The sequence below is a fragment of the Venturia canescens genome, chromosome 2 (genome assembly GCF_019457755.1).
Source record: "Venturia canescens isolate UGA chromosome 2, ASM1945775v1, whole genome shotgun sequence".
NCBI lineage: Eukaryota > Metazoa > Arthropoda > Insecta > Hymenoptera > Ichneumonidae > Venturia > Venturia canescens.
In genome coordinates, this window is record NC_057422.1 from 3,481,684 (window position 1) to 3,498,767 (window position 17,084).

A 17,084-nucleotide genomic window follows, 5' to 3' on the forward strand; every position below is an offset into this window, starting at 1 on the left:
ATTATAAAATTTTCATTCCCGAGGACGCCCAACGATTTTCCCTTCAATTTAGTCAGAGAAACCCGATTTTTCGTCAGAATAATTGTCCTCAAATCAGTGAGTTTTCATGACACGATTCCAACGATTTCAGATCCGCCAACGTTGTCTCAGGTCGCGATCGAACGGACCCAATTTGCCACATCAGAGCAGGCTGCAACCATGGACCGTCCCAGCGTTCTTCTCAGCCAGCGTCCCAACACCTCAAATACTCAAAATCGTTTTATCGTCATTTCATAAATTTAATAATGAATCACGCAGATAATCGATAAACATGGATATGCGATAGCAACTGCTGGTTCTACTATCAATGGGAATTCCATCATCATTTACATACGAATCATTGCCCCGCTACATGTGAGTACAAAGTTCACGTCGCTCGTACCAGGGTCACGCGGCTTATTTCACAATCTCCGATACAGTGAATAAACACGAATATTTTTCCAAAACGTGTTTACGATTTTCGGAAAAAGCCATTTTTTTATTTTTCATCCTCATTATCGTGTGCGAAGAAATCTCGTATTCGCTACTTAATTTGATAAACAAATGATTAAATGTGCGCCAACTTCGTTGCGTCCAATTTGACAGGATGCCATGCTAACTCTGCCAAACCGTTTGATTTTTGAGTCCATTTGAAAAATTCATAAATCTCGAATACCCCTCACTTAAAATAGTCACAATGGATACGAATTCGAAAGAAATCGATGAGCTCAACGAGGCTTACGTGTCTACTGACATGCTGGCCCGGGCGCTCGTCCAACTGCTTCCCCAAGATGGTAAAACTATTCGTAATAAAGTTTTTCGTTGTTTTTAATAATTTCAGTGATTGGATTATTGATGAGAACGTAATTGAACGTGCTGATGAACGAATGATGATTCAGAGAGGCCTCACATATCGATTTGGCTGGAAAAACTGCAGTCGATATCCGGGGACAAGAAGGTTTTGTCGACGAGAAACGATTACACACGGTTGTTGCTTCTGGCAATGCAAAGTGGAAAAATAACAGAGCCGTTCGACCGATTGCCACCGATCAAGGATTTATCGCCGCTCTCCGATATCATGGTACTCGAGACTTTTCAATCATCTCGAGGCGATCGAGCGCTGTCGAGCCCCGACGTTGCATCTCGATTTGAACAGTCCTTCGTTTTTCATTAGCCTCCGCATTTGTTTCACGAGATGCTCACGTCGGCCGAGCAAGACGTCTCCTGCGTCGAGAATCTCATAACCGGAGCGAACGTCCTCACCGACGAGGACGGCAACCCGGCCAATTCGATTCCGCCGCACAAATTTCTCGAGCGTCAACCCAAGCCTGTCAACGGAGTGACCTGTTATTTCGCAGTATTCAGCAAGGAATCGTGAACAGAGGAGCGAGAGTCGTCAATTCCTGCAGGAAGCACTCCCGCGCTGCTTCCCAGTCGAATTTCCCGATTCTCCCTCTTGCTGCTCTGCACACTGGAAAGATAAACTCAATTTTTGGACGCACATTTCTGGGCCATCAAATTATCTCCGGAGTTGAACATGATGAGCGACGAATACGCACTTCTGCGTCGTGGATTAGAAGCTCCCCTCTTAACGATCGTTCAAAACGTAGTTGATAAACGATGGCAACGAGGGCAGCGCAGCTAAGATTCCGCCTGATTTAGGAGCTCCATGAAATAACGGAGACGAAGCGCCGAGCTCAAGTGCGGGGTATTCGGACGTTCCTTAAGAGCGACGACTCTCCGGATAATCCTCTCTCTCTCTCTCTCTCTCATTCGAATCTAAAAAAGTTTCCATCTCTCAACCGCATACGTTGGATCTCCGGACGGCAAGTAGGGCAATTCGGAAAGGACACTTGCTCTCCGTCGCTGCTACGTGGGAGCTCCGGATTACCGAATCATTACTGGATGCCGCAGCAACCGGACGGTTACATAAAAAATCTTAATTCCACAACGTCGTTGCGGCGGGAATGATTTCAATATTAATTGTAATTTGACGGTACAACAGCTCTCGGCACCTATTTATAGCGGTTCTATAGCGGGAGGAATAAATTACGAAGACGGTATTGCGACTCCCGATGTTTTTATCATCGTGATATTGATTTGACGATACGATATCGTCACTAATTGAGAGTATAATGTCGCAACGACGATTAAACACCGAAGGGGACCATCCCGTCGTGATATTAGTGGAATATTTTCTTTCGCACACTCCCGAGCTGCTACCGAGACTGAATAATTAACACGTATAACACTCTACGCACGACGACTGAAAGCATTAAGTGACGAGTGTCACACGTATCGAAGATTATCGAAAGCTTTTAACCGGCACGACGGCAGCGGCTTAAATTTCGATAAAAGTTTCCTCCGCAGAGTTTCTGTTTTCTCAATTTTTCAGTGTTTTCGTCCGCCAATTATCGTAGTCGGAAAATGCCACCTGCTCCGAAGAATTTCGGGAGAAAACGCGAGAGCTCGCATCCCTTTTGGTTGGACATTCTCATCGGAAGATTTCTCCTTCGCAGACATTCGCCGTCGCTCGATACGAGGCAACTCGGATTTTCTACGCACGCCAACATCAACCCTGCGAATTGATTGGACGAGCGAGCACCTCTCGCTGCTGCATATCTGCGAGGCTCGCGTGATTTCCGACGCCATTGAAAGCTGCATTTGCTCTCGACGATGCACAATGTGCGTAGAGCTCGAGGGTGGGAGGAAACGCTACGTGGCAGGTGGGAAAAGCTTCCCAGGCGCGATACTCCTCCGACCTTTAAACCGGCATCGCGATTCCCCGTTTTATCAATTACACTGGACACGCGTACCTGATGTGACGTTTCGTCCACCCCCCTCGCCAATGAGACTGGATAATAAACCGAGTGCTCGAACCTCTCGTATTACTAACGAAGTCGAGTACGTTTAATGAACGTCAAATCTGGTGTCAGTCGCAATCAGGACTACCGAAGGAATAGATCAGCGATCACTTTCAAATCTTACATTCATCTGCACACTTTCGACCGCTCTTTTTCTTATTTTTTAGTCTTCTCGGTCCTTTCGCTCTTGTTTGTACAGTGAAGTAAAATCATCGTCGTTGAAGGCATTCCATGACTCCGTCAATAAACTATCAAGGCAAGTTCTTTTCACAGATTTATCTTAACGGTCTCGGTCTTTCATCGACACGCGTCGACGTCGCGCCTTCGTCTTGCACATCGAGCTCTTTTGTTTGTTTATCGCTGTACAAACGTCGATCTCGATTCCATTTGGGAGGGCGAAAAACTCGTGAATTCGACCTTACACTTTGACCGTTGGATCGAAATGTTGACGGAAATTAAAATCGCTCCTACCCCCAGCGCGGGCCAGGAAACGTGCTTAAAAAGCGACGCACTTTCTCGTTTCATACGATAAAACTGTGGCTCAGGACTCCATGGCAAAAGTTTGCGACGAAGAAAGTTCGTCGAAGCAAATACCGATTCGGAAGCAAATAAAAAAAAATTCAGTTTTGTCAATAATGTCGTTGGCAAACGCGATCCGAATCCTTGCAGCTGTTCACATGATTTTCGTATCAATCAAGAAAAAATAGATGCGCAAACTCGATCATCGTGGATCGTACCGAAAGAGTATTTTTATGCGAGGAATCGAAATTGATGCGATAAAATGAAAATCTTTTCCCCCTTCCCACGTAGAACATTTTTCATTCAATTTTTTGTCTTATCATTTGAATTGATTTGAAACCAAAGACATGCGCGCTCTTTCATTCGACCCTTTAAAAATAATACAAAAATGTAGCTGAAAATGTAAATACTTACTAGCCCGAAAACTAACAATGGTGAGGTCGGCTTTCCGGGGTTCTGCGCGCGAAGAGTCCGCGGCCGGCTCGTGCTCTCGGTATTGCTCATGAATTAGCCCTATAATAGCGGCAATAAAGTTCGCTCACGCCGATATCAGTGTACGCTTTGATATGAGTCCGCGGTCTTCTTGTTTCACGAAACAGAGTGAGTGCAATCGCAATTGGAAATTTTTGTACGTCGTTTTGAGGAGATTTCGTAGGATAATTGTGCTCGGTCGGAACGATCGAGGGTGACGAAACGCTCGCTGTGAAAAGTCATCGGGAAACGTTGTTTTCGACGAATTCTTACGAATGAAAAAAATTGTGGATGAGAGTTATTTCCGAGTTTACGTTCTCTCGCCGATCGTGTGAAAACGACTCGAGCAGTGTCGCCTCTGTGAAATCGTGCAACAATTGAGCCGAAATTTTGGAATTCTGGTAGTTTTAACGGACCTGCGAAGTAGAAAAACGAGTCGACGGGAGCGAGGAAATCCCGATACGAAACGTCGAATGCCGGAAATTTGTTCGCTCCGAGCAGCGAGGCTTAACAACGTAAATGAACGTTTCGAATCAACGCTTCGGGCGATTCGAAACAGCTCGCGAAGATCCGTGAATTATGCACGGCACGAAAAAAAAACTCGAGTGCACACATCCTATTGCGTGTATCAGTCGGTTTGTCTGTTAATGGAAATGCGAAGAGAAAACGCTCACTTTTCGATGTTAGATTGTGAACCGTTCGACAATAAATATTTATTTCGATCGCTCGATGAGGTTTGACACAGCGAAAATAAGGCTCTTTCAGGCTTCTTTCTACTAGGCAAGTGTCGTGTCCGATCGCACCATTGTTGAGCTCATTTTCATCTCAATCGCGTCCGTATCTTGTAAACATAGCGCGAGCAACAACTCCGTCGTCTACTTTGCTCGTATACAAGCAACGTTTTCTTGACTTATCGAGATTCATAAATGAACAAGCACTGCGGCACTCGCGACAAGCAAATCATCGGTATCGTGTCCCCAACCTATGATAATGATGTTTTGCCTTTTACACTCTGTCGAGAGTCGACGATTCACAAAACCAAAGTCATTTAATGCAGCTGAATTAAGATAGTTCGCGCACGAAACGATTTTTTTAAAGAAAGTCTTGAAATTTACACAGAGCTTAAATGGGCAGTCGACTGACACGTATTTCAAATTTTAAGTTTATAAAAAAGTACACGATAAGAATGAAGTGCATGAGGAAGGTTTGGGGAAAAATTCGAGACGATTGTCTTACTAGTAATAAAGATATATTACGTTAATTGAAGATTGAATGAAATTGGTAACGAGCACTCGTGCAACCTCGCATTTGCTTATTTCAGCGTTTTGATTTTCTTGTTGGCTTGGCCCATTCCTGTCACAGCCTTCTGTCTTTTTATTAATACTTTTTTCTTTATCCATTTGTGTTTTCCCTTTGCGCTCTCTAAAGCGATTTTTAACGAATGAAATTTCGGGTTCGGTCAGTGATGGATCCCCGATTAAGGAGGTTGGGTACAAAAGTCTAAATAATTAGAAATTTATCAAATTTCGTGATAATGTTCTTCAACACCAAGTGCGAAAAGACAATTTTTTTCAAAATTTTCTTCTGCTTAGATATCGAGTAATTACGCGTTAAAGCAGATTTCTTATGCCCGGAATGTATACCTATATATATGGAAACGCTATGCTTGTACACGTGAACTTTAGTGATTAATTATACTCGATACAACTGTAGAGAAGAAAAATCTTAAAAAATTTGAATTGTCAAATTTGGGACTAAAGAATGTGTTCACCAAATTTTATTAAATTCTTATCATTTTGAAATTTTTTATGTATTTAACATGGTTTAGCATGGCAACATTGTATCGTCGGGATCCGCCCGCCTTAATTAATGGCTCGTAATTTCATTCGCCAAAAAATAAGTCGAAAAAATTTATTTGCTATTTCGAATTAATAACTCTAACATTAACTTGAAGTGATAATATCTTTAATTTGGGAGTAAAAATCGATCTAATTTAGACACCCATAAAATATACGATCCTTCGAGCATGATCTACCTTAAAGAAAACATTCCGGTCTGTCAGTTCCCTTTTTCTATGATCGCGAATAACAAATTTCGTTCAAAGTTCTCGAAACAGTTGCAGAGTGCCGGAGAAGCTTCGTTCAGAAAATGTCGTTGCTCGACGCACCCAGAAATTGAAATAGTGAATCTCTTTTACAAAAAAACATCCAAAAAATCGTTGCAAAGATGTAAATTCTCATTTGAAAACTCGCCAAATAATATTTTTCATGGTTTTTCGTGTACATTTGAAAAGATTATGACAACCTGGGAATTCTCTGTCGAGCGCAACCAATACTGCAGTTTGACTGCATCGTTTCAGTGCGTCGGCAGAAATGAAGCTCATCATTAGCCTGTTTATTGTTCAATAATCGTTTTCAATGGCTGCTTAGTGGCCGTTGTAAAGAAACTTTTCATTCGTACCGGTTTCCACGATATTTCACCGAAGAAATATTGAATATGATGAATGGATGTGACCTCACCGATTCTTTAAATATTAATTAAACATATAAATCGTTAAGACGATGCTACAACGAGTTTTTCTGTCTTCCGCTTGATTGAGTCGCGAAAAAATGATCAACGGAGCTGCGGTGCATGATTTCGAAGTATAATATCGTTGAAACAGGTTTGAAAACTCGAGTATTATAATATCTTCTGCAGCAGGAAATGGTCTGGAGCATTTCCATATTTACGATGAATATTTCGTTCATATCGTTCGAAGCACGAATTTGCATACGTTACGGTTTAAATAAAGGAAAGAACGAGTTTCACAAGCCGATTGAAAGAAAAGCCAATTCTGAACAATGCACCGTATAATTTCGACGAAGGTTTAAAAAATGGGGAAAAATTAGGAAGAAAAACGAAGGAATTGGGGCGACTTCTTTACCAACAATTCTCTGAGATCCTGTGGCGTTTAATTCGCTTCCTTTTTTATCGAAACGAAGGCTCTGAACTGCCTCGCAATCCGGTTTCTTTTAAGCATTCATCCAGATTCTATATAGAAATAATAAAACTGTTTTAATTACGTTCGAAAGATTATCACGCAACAATAATCAGGGATTGCATGAAAGAGTTCTCACAATTGATCATTCAGCTCATTACAATCGACGCGGTGCACATTGCCGTTTTATCAGCTGGAGTAAAGCAACGCTTACACATTCATTCACTCGATAAAATCTCATTTCTTGTTTTCAGCAATGAAAAAAAAAAAAAATCGATTGCGGTTTCGTTCCAAGGATTCGAAAGAAAACTTGGACTGATCGAAGCTCTCTGTTCACGGGCTTTTGACGCTGTGACCTTCGGTAATCGAGTGTTGAACATTTTTTCAGGTGACGATGTCGAGAAAGCCGAAGGACCGGCGGATTTCGAACGAGCAATAAAATTGACAGGTCTGGATTATTCTGTTCGTCGAAAAATCGCCATAAATTTCGCCTGCTATTAAGTATTTCAATGAATTCGAACAGGATATGGAAGGTTCAACTATCTTTTGCTCCTGGCCATTCTGCCGGCGGGATGTGCCAGCATTTATTCCTCCACTTCGATGTCGTACGTTCTATCCTCGGCGGAGTGCGATCTCAGTCTCACTCTCTTCGACAAGGGACTCTTAAACTCGATGCCTTTCGCTGGTACCTTAATGAACGAATAAAAAGATCGAAATAATAATTGGTAAAAAGGATATTATAAAACGAACGTCGTTTCGCGCACTTCAGGGATGATCGTGACCTCCTTTTTCTGGGGATTCATGACCGATACGTTTGGACGTAAAAAGATTCTGATGTACGGCTACCTGACGACGAGTTTGGTCAGTTTGTCGAGTTCGTTGTCGCAGACGTCGGGGATGTTGATATTTTTCAAATTCTTGAACGGCGTTGTGTGAGTATGGAAGAGAAAAAAGCGGACGATCTTTCCGATCGATGTCGTAAATCCTTGTAAAACCGCATATGAACTTGGAGGACATTTGTGTCCATAATAGAATAAAGCTGACTATTAATATCCAATGAAAACAGCATTTCCGGACCGTTCTCAGCGTTGATGTCGTACCTTGCGGAGGTTCACGGCGAGCAGCAGCGCTCGCGAATTTATATGTGGCTCGGGATATTCTATTCGATAGCGCACATAACGATGCCCTGTGAGTAGCTTCCGAACGAGCTTATAACCAAAACATCCAAGATTAAACACTCGAGATAACTTTTCCAGCATCCCCTCGCGACGTCTTTGCGCGACCTCGAATTGCAATGTTGAAATAATTCCCATTTTTTCCTCAACATCGAAACCCCCAACGATTCTCCCCTTGACGCACTTCCCGTTGCAGGTCTCGCGTGGCTGATAATCCCTCAGACGTGGCAATGGAGCGTCGCCGGCGGCACTTTCAGAGTGACCTCTTGGAGAATATTTTTGGCAGTATGCGCGATCCCCGAGGTTGCAGCGTTCATAGCTCTCTCGTGGTTTCCCGAGAGCCCTCGATTTCTCCTTTCCAAGGGCCGCGACCAGGACGCCCTCGAGGTTTTCAGAAGGATCTACAGCCTCAACTCCGGAAAAGAAGCCCACACTTACCCGGTAAGTCTCGATGCCTTTAAGTTATCGGATGCCGACCGGGCTCCTGTCCCCGACTCAAGTTTCATCCTCGATTAGATCCGGGCCCACGCGCGTGTGATACTACCGGGCTGCCGGTCGAGTGCACTTGTGTAGGCTACCGATGAGACGTTCAGGTAGTTCAAGGATCAAATTTAATAAGCCGCTTTTAACCGGTTAACTGGTAACTGTCAATTTTCACGCCAGAGCTGCCACGAGCAGTCTCTTTTTAGCCAAAAATGCGATCAAGTGATTCGGGGCCTTTCGGAGCTGCTGGTTCGATCTCCGAAGCAAGTTTTCACTGCGCGGACCGAAAAGCGTTTCATTAAAGTTATTCCTCAAAGCTGATTATATCCGACGCCGTTCGGAGACAACATTTTCAATGTTGCGTGCAACTCGACTTTTCCGAGCACCACAAAAAACGATCGTGTGCCAAAAGTTGTGTGAAAATCGCTCGAAAACTGATAAATTTATTCAAATATTTCCATGCGCGACGCGATACCAGTCAACCGGTTAACCCACTTTTCTTGCTTGCTATTTTCGTCGTCTTTTCGTTTGTTCCTTGTCGTGTAACGCCCACGCGGGGAGGCGAACTCAACACTCGTCCATTTGACAGGTAAAGAGTCTCGAAAACGAAGTTTTAGTAAAAGACAAAAGCAAGAGTCTGATGGAGTCTTTGAGCGGTGGATGGCAGCAGATAAAACCACTCTTCAATTCCCATTACGTGTTCAGATTGATATTGATCGGTGCTATACAGTTTGGCGGCACTGTTGGGTGAGCCAGATTTTCCAAATATTGTTTCCACGATCTCAATAGAAAGTGACGATGAGAATAAAAAGTATACTTTCGCTTCTTCAAATCAGTTCAAACTCTCTGAGATTGTGGATGCCACAATTGTTCACCATCATAGAAACCTACGAGGCGAACCATCCGATCAAAACTTCCGGTCCCTTTCCGTCCATCTGCGTTATGATCGACGAGAGTCGAAAGCACGAGTATCACTTGGAACAGACTCCGAGCAGTAACCGCACAGTCCAGTTTTCTGGGGTGTGTGCACCGGTACGTGAAAATAATCGACAAACTCGTGGATTTATTATACAAAACGAGGGACCTGCAAGTACGCTTTTTTTCTTTAAGGTCGTTCTCAATTCAACTGTTTACATAAACTCCATCGTGATCGCCCTGACTGGTGTGATCGGGTACACTTTGGCTGGCACGATCATCAACGCCGTCGGCAAGAAGAAGCTCATGGGTGAGAAGCTCATTTTCACGCGACAAGAGTAAAAAAGTTTCTCGATATTTCAGTAAAAACGTAACGAATTACAGTCTTCTGCTTTCTGTCGGCGGGATTGTGTTGCGGAGTGCTTTATTGGGCCGAAGATTCCAACGGGATTCTTGGCATCTCGGCCGTTTTTGTTGCACTTTCAAGCATCGGGGGTGCCGCCGTTATCAACTTCATCGTTGATAATTTCCCTACGTGTCTTCGGTAAGATCGACTCCGTTCGAACCCCCCGATTGCTCACAATTTTTCGACACTTTTTCATTTTTCCATTGCTTTTGACGGTTCTTTATTTTTTTAGAACAATGGCCATCAGTATCACTATGATGTCGGGCCGATTCGGGGCTGTTGCTGGAAACCTTCTATTTCCGGTGCTCTTCGACGCCGGCTGTTTAGGTCCTTTCGTCATGATCGGTATCGCCTGCTTGAGTGAGTTCGAAATTTCCCATTTCATTACAAATACGGTGTGCCATCGAAAAAAAGCTTTTTTTGTGTCACTCGCAGCGGCCGAAAAACGCGATTTTCGTGATTTTTTTCGACGAGAAAATAAATGTTGGTTGAAAAGCTGTGAACGCACATTCGTCAGTACATATGCTCATGTGTGCTTGTACCATTTTTTTCGTCAAAAAATTTCTCAAATGGCGCAACTCCAGCTGTATTCCAGTTGCACCTTTTTTGAGCATCAGTTGCGATCGACGTGATAACTAAAATTGATCCGATCCATACGACATTCGTGCCGCTCATTTATTATGAATAATAGCTTAGGCCTGGACGAAGAATTTGTAAAAATGTTGGTTTAAAAAAAAATGGCGATAGTTTTAACAAAAAATTCATTTTTTGAGGTGCTAAATTTTCGCTTTCTTGTTACAATTTTTTACCCCCCCCCCCAACAAAATACGAAATCCTTCGTCCAGGCACCAGCCATTATTACGATAAATAAGTCGTATAAATTTGGTATGGATCGGATTAATAGTTTTTTAGTAATCGTCTCCATTGCGAAGGTATTAAAAAAAAAAAAAAAACGATTCTGAGATAATCGGTTTTAAAGATTCGAGTAATGACGATGAAATTTAGTGAGAATATTCTTCAGACGTTTTCTACTTGAAGTGTATCCAATAAAAAAAATGTCTATTTTTCCGCCCATCACAAGTGTATATAAGCCCTTAAAAACGTCATTTTTTTTCACAACGATTTCGTTTTTTTTCATTCTCACGATCGTTAAAAAATTCCACTGTTCACCTGCGAATGAGCGAATGCTAAAAATGAAGTGAATGCTGAAAATGAAGTATTCATTTCCGTTTTCAGGATCGTTCAAAAGTTCGAATTTGTGAGAGAGAAAAAAAATTATTCCTTCCTCCGTTTCACCCATTGCGAATAAAAACGATTTAGAAAAATTTTTCGCAATAAAAGTGTAATTGAAACTTTTTTTCTACTGCCGAAGTCTGTTCGCTCCTGGTATTCTTCATTCCTCAAAAGGACGCTCCGGAGGAGATACCAGAACAGTGATTCTCTCCTGGGCGTGTAATGACGAAAGAAAACTCTCGTGCGCAAAGTTCAGCTGTGAGTGCCGCAGTGATTTGCGTTGACTGAATAACGATCGAACGTGTGAACGAGTGTTCGAACATACAAATCGTTATCGATCAATCAGTCCTGAGTGAAACCAGTTTAGATTACATTTTTTTCTATACTCGCGTTCGTATTGAATACGCACAAAGGCTCCGATACGAGAAAATAGGCAAAAGATTATGTTGAATTTTTTCATCATATTTTCTACGCACTATTTCTGTAAAATACGAATAATTTTTTTAGAAAAGAGAGCTTACAGTGATCGAAATATTTTTATTTTATAAATATGTACACGCATGTATAGATTGTTAGTGATAATAATAATAATAGTATATTTTATTAATGTAAAATGTAGAAAAACAAACGTGCGTAAAAATGACAAATTTTTGTTTAGAATAGTGAGTAACTGAAGTGTATAAATCAATATTTTTTGTAATTAACTCGTACTTTATAATAGGATTTTGAAATTTTTTGAATAATCGTTATTTCAGATGGTCGGCTAGTAAATTGTGACTATACTCTTTATGTAATTTATAGTCATTATTGTATACTACGATTTATAAAAATGTGTACGAATATTTACGCAAGAGCGTGAGCCTCGAATGAGTAATTTAATAGAATTTTGAAAAATACTGCGATTATGGCGTGAAGAAAGAATTTACTTTAGTATTATTGTCGTTACGTATAGAAAAAGTATGTATGATGAATTGAAATATATATTGAAACACAAAAACGTTTGAGGGGTTATTGTTCACAGAAATATTTGTTCGAAGTATTTCGAAATATATTTGTAGTTACAGTACGAGTTGTTGACTCTTTTATCAGTGTGATGAACTCATCGATAGACGAGAGAAAAATTTGTTTGAGATATGTTGTTTTCAGCAGATGTGATTTTTTTCGATATATTTACGTCAGCAAGAAGAAAAAACATGTATGAAGATAACACACGATTTAACAGTACATGAAAATGTGACTCTCGTGACGTTTTCAAATTAGGAAGATTTTTTGACAGAAATTTTGAGTGGATTGTTCATTTTGAGATATCACGAATATTCCATTATGTTTGTACGTTCCGTTAAAAAAGTGTCGTACTTACCGTGTATCTGCAGACAACTGGAAAGCCTGTCGTAGTTCAGTGAAGCTCCGCAGGGAGCAGAACCGTACGATGAACGTCTACGTTTATGTACGAAATTCATTGACAGCTCTTGTGTTTATTTATTCGATGACGTATGTATATAGCAAGAGCAGGTAAAAGTTGAAAGAGGGCCACGGAAGAGTAGTGGCGTCTATTGGACTGTCGTCGCTATAGTCCATCAATTTAATCATCTTCTACTTGTTTAATAATAATGAGAACAATGTCGAGTAAATGTAACGAAAACAGTGTCAAACTTTCACGATAAGCAGTACTTGTTTCCAAAAACTCCGGTGATTCGAGTGTGTCGCCGAGAACGGATTAATTAAAAAATGGACGATATATTTCAGAATGGAAATTACCAGATAGAATCAAACGCTAACGATATGACGGGTTTGGATTTACAAAAAGAGGTGTGTATTGTGTAATTCTCAGTCATATAAATATACTTCTTACGTTCAGTAATCACGATTATAGAGATGAATTAATAGCTTGAATGACACTTTCAAAACGAATAAATAGTGAATTTGTTCTATTTCCATTATCATTCAAAGCATTTTCCGATAGATTAGAGAAAAGTAATCGTCGAAAGGTTTATTCCGAGTTCACTAAGTTTTAAATCGTATATGTATAATAATGATGTTTCGTGTGTCTAGAAATGTCAAAAATATTCACTGATCAGCTGTTTCTTTAGATCAATTCGAAGTTTCTCTTCATTCTCTTGTATATATACGATGTAAAATGATTGTCACACGAATCAAATTTCAACTAAAAAAAAACAGCTTTTGAGAAACACTTTATTTAGCAGCATAACAAATTTATCAAATAATCTAAAGATCAAAGAAAAAGTCAGTTTTCCACTTCATGCATTCCGTACTTTCATAATCAAGTTGAATAGGAAAGACTGTAACCTGTGACTTATGTTTAGCGGCAGGCTCTAAACAAGCTATAAGTTTGAAGTTTGAGGTTTCAAAAAGACTTCATATCTGACAAAGCTTTGACTTTTTTTTCTATTAATAGCATTTTTTCATTCATTCAAGGAGTCTCTCCTCGATCACATGGAAATCTCCATCGTTGAGGCTGAAAAAAGGGCCAATGGAGGTCTCAATTTGAGAGAATTCTATACCGTTTATCTAATCGATACCAAGTAAGCTCAGTTTCATAAAATTTTCTGTCAAGTTAACGGTCCTAGTTTTAATGACAGTACTTCACAGAGTTATAGATCCTGATTTCAAAGATGCTCTCACCACAGTCAGCTCTCTGTGGCGTCGGTATACAGAATTTGAGATGCTTAGAGCGTATCTCGAGATATCTTATCCTTATATAGTTTTGCCACCCTTGCCAGAGAAAAAAGTACTCTATGCATGGCAAAAAATCACTACTGATACTTTTGACCCCGATTTTGTGGATCGTCGCAGAGCCGGTCTAGAGGTATGTATGTTTGAATAAGTTGAAAATTCAGAAAATATTCGATAATTATAGAAACTCTGACATGCTTTGAAGGCAAAAAGATTGAAGGGCATTAACTATTATTGATAAATTCAGAACTTTCTCTTGCGCGTTGCCTCTCATCCGGTTCTTTCTCGAGACAAACATTTCATGGGATTTTTGCAACAGAAAGATGGATGGAAAGAAAGCATTAAAGAAAGTGGTGAGTGTGAAAATATTCTGTTGAAGATTTTCATAATTGTACTTGCTTGTGCGATTATTTTAGAAGTATTCAAAATGATTGCTTTCAAAACCTGAACAGGTTATTTACAAATAGCTGAATCAAAGTTGAAGGCGCTCAGTGTTGCTGTGAGGTTGAGAAAGCCGGACAAAAACTTTGAGACAATAAAAAATTATGGAGTTGACCTTCAGGTAATTAAAAACTTCATGAAACCATAGAAAAATAAAAATTTGAAGACTGTACTAAATATTTATTTCCCATGTAGAACAATTTGTGCAATCTTCTACGTGCTCGTGCCAGACTAGTCGAGAAACAATATACCCTGTACAAATTGCACGCTAATTATGGACGTGTGTTCAGTGAATGGAGTGCCATTGAAAAAGAATTGGGAGATGGTTTACAGGTAAATGAAATAGTTATTTTCACATTACTTTGTCAGCGATTTGAGTTTGGAACATTCATGCCAATACACAAAAAAATCAGGTTCTCGTTTTATGTTTGAGTTTATAAGAAAAAAAAGATGATTTCTGTCTAGAAATCTGGTCATTATTTGGATTCGTTAGCGGCTACTATAGACACTACACTCGAGGAAGAAGAACTCATAGCGGATCAATTGAAAGAATGGTTATTCGGAGCATCTGCGTTACAAGCTGTAATTAGACGAAGAGAGGCTTTGCAACTAGCAAAAGACGAGGCTAATGACAATCTTAATTCTGTGTATGAGCAGAAAAATAAAGTTATGCAAGGTACACAGTTTCCTTTGAGAAACTTTTTATGTTTACTCTGAAAGCACTCTGTTGAGTCTGAGAGATTGACAAAGGAAATGAACTCGTGATTTTTGAGCGTTTCGGTGAAACGGTTTTTTGATTAAAAAAAAACTTGATCTTATGTATTCGGTTTTGCTTGGATTATACGATCTTTGAGCATATCGAATCTCACAGACCCAGTGAAGTAAGAGGCAAAAAATTAAGTATCCACAAAATAACGAAAGAATGTTATAAAAAATCTTGATAATAATGAAAACTGTATATGATAAATTCAGGAAAATCTGGAATCATGTCCCGGCTATTTGGTTCGGTCGACACCGAAGAAGTTCGAGAATTAAAAATAGTACAACTAGAGCAACGTATAGGACAAAATGAAGAAATGGTTAAGCAGGTCGACGAGGATTTAAAGTACATTCAAGTTTTCCTCTAGATCTTCTGTCATCAATTTGAATTGCTTTTTTGTAATTACTGTTATCAACATTGTTTCAAGGTCATTTTCTGCAAAAGCTACCATGGATATTCAGAGATTTCAACACCAAAAAGTGATCGATTTGAAGGAAACTTTAGCGGCGTACTGCGTGCTTCAATTTAAACTTGCAAGAAAGGTATACATCGATCTTCACTATAACGATATATTCAATTGTTTGTAATGAGAATTATGGAATAAATCATCAGACTGTTTTTTATTGTGGAAATACAGGGGCTGCAAGCTTGGCAACACATCAAGCAGTGCTTGGAAGCAATACCATAAAAATATATCGAAAGAGTCTTGTCGTGGGAACCAGGACAATTAATATATTTGGTAAGAATCCAAAAAAAAGGAATATTCGTGTCTCGCATCATGCAATGTACATTCCTGCATTTATATGCTTAATTGTCACTGTCAATGTATAAATATAATTGTTTTTATCGGATAGATAGAATCGACTAAATGGTATATATTGTACGCGTTAACAAAAATTCTATCAAAATAGCACTGTTTAGTATTTATAATGTGTATTTTATTGCTACGAAAGGAAAGAAAAAAAAGGAGGAAAAAAAATGTTCTGTATATACGAATTTGGTGTTGAATACTTACCTCGAAAAATTGATCGAGTACGGTATATAAAAACTATACGAGATACCTTTTTAGAAAATGTAATGAATGAGGCGAAAAATCTGCTAACTCAAACTTTTTAAAAAATTGTACTTTGTGTATAATTTTTTACGAAATTCTTTGTTTTTTCTCTTCTCACTATTTTCTCTTTCTATCTCTGAATGAATCTCTATTTGTATTTATTGTTATTTTTCCGAATACTTATTTTTACTGATCAAATATTTATTGATCGATAATCATTGGAGGAACAGAATTTCAGCTGTGCCATTATTCGGGTGGTCATTTTTTAATTGTACGAATAATGGACCTAACTAATAACCGATCAAGTTTTATGAATCAACTCTCGCATATCGTATTATATTATATTATATACACACACAAACACACACGTTGATTCGTCCCAACATCTTCGAAGATAAAATTCGTCGCGTTAGCGTTTTATATATTTGCAGAGTGACTTCCGGGTGAGGTTGCTACGCTGATCGCGTTACTCCAATATTGTACACTGTTCCTTGTTAGAGAGCGAATAAAAAATTGTAACCAAATCCTTGTTTTCACGTCATTCCCGAGACCTGGTCCAAATATTTTTATTCTTTTTTTTTTTTTTTATTAAGTTTGTTTTTCATCATTGTGAAATACTGAAAATTTAGCGATCGGAGTTCTCGCGTTTGTAAAAAACTTACACGAAATTATTTTTTTGTTCGTTTTTTCTTCAGAAACTATAGAAAAAAAACGGTTGTGACGATAAACTGGTCCGGACGAAGTTCGAAAACAACGCGTTTCTTTTTAAACTATTTTTTACATGACGGTCGACGCGATAACTCGGCTGGATCACTTTTTCTGGAAATTCCGAAATAGTTTTTGTCGATAGTCTGCCGGGTCTTTTTTATCGGTCTTCCACTCCGATTTTTTTCATACAAAACAATGAAGATGTCACGTTTTGTATAATAAACGATTGTTATGTGTCTCAGAATGACACGAATCGTTGATTTTTTCTTTTTTGATTCAATCATTTCGTTAAAAGGTTTTCGAATCGATTGATCTCTGAATATTTGATCGTATCGAATACAAGGACGTTTTTTCAGCTTATTATAT

General features: G+C 39.5%; 2 protein-coding genes across 3 annotated transcripts; both read left to right on the forward strand.

The window, feature by feature from the left end:
- Window positions 1–1,210: 1,210 nt before the first annotated feature.
- Window positions 1,211–12,127, forward strand: LOC122407154 (synaptic vesicle glycoprotein 2B-like). 2 transcript variants are annotated; one of them, XM_043413182.1, is made up of 12 exons: window positions 1,211–3,138; window positions 7,238–7,297; window positions 7,373–7,534; window positions 7,619–7,781; window positions 7,916–8,037; window positions 8,221–8,465; window positions 9,097–9,254; window positions 9,344–9,539; window positions 9,618–9,732; window positions 9,807–9,966; window positions 10,061–10,188; window positions 11,201–12,127. In XM_043413182.1, exons 1-12 carry the CDS (start codon window positions 3,114–3,116, stop codon window positions 11,263–11,265), a joined length of 1,599 nt encoding a protein of 532 aa, XP_043269117.1. In that variant the 5' UTR covers window positions 1,211–3,113; the 3' UTR covers window positions 11,266–12,127. The 2 variants fall into 2 exon arrangements, with proteins under 2 accessions (XP_043269117.1, XP_043269116.1); XM_043413181.1 differs by lacking the exon at window positions 1,211–3,138 and adding an exon at window positions 3,212–4,001.
- Window positions 12,128–12,546: 419 nt separating this feature from the next.
- Window positions 12,547–16,534, forward strand: LOC122407155 (sorting nexin-4-like). The gene is made up of 10 exons (XM_043413183.1): window positions 12,547–12,870; window positions 13,498–13,604; window positions 13,672–13,888; window positions 14,003–14,108; window positions 14,208–14,317; window positions 14,392–14,529; window positions 14,662–14,872; window positions 15,169–15,301; window positions 15,384–15,498; window positions 15,594–16,534. The coding sequence occupies exons 1-10, from the start codon at window positions 12,790–12,792 to the stop codon at window positions 15,642–15,644; spliced, it is 1,269 nt and encodes a 422-aa protein (XP_043269118.1). The 5' UTR covers window positions 12,547–12,789; the 3' UTR covers window positions 15,645–16,534.
- The last annotated feature ends 550 nt before the right edge of the window (window positions 16,535–17,084 follow it).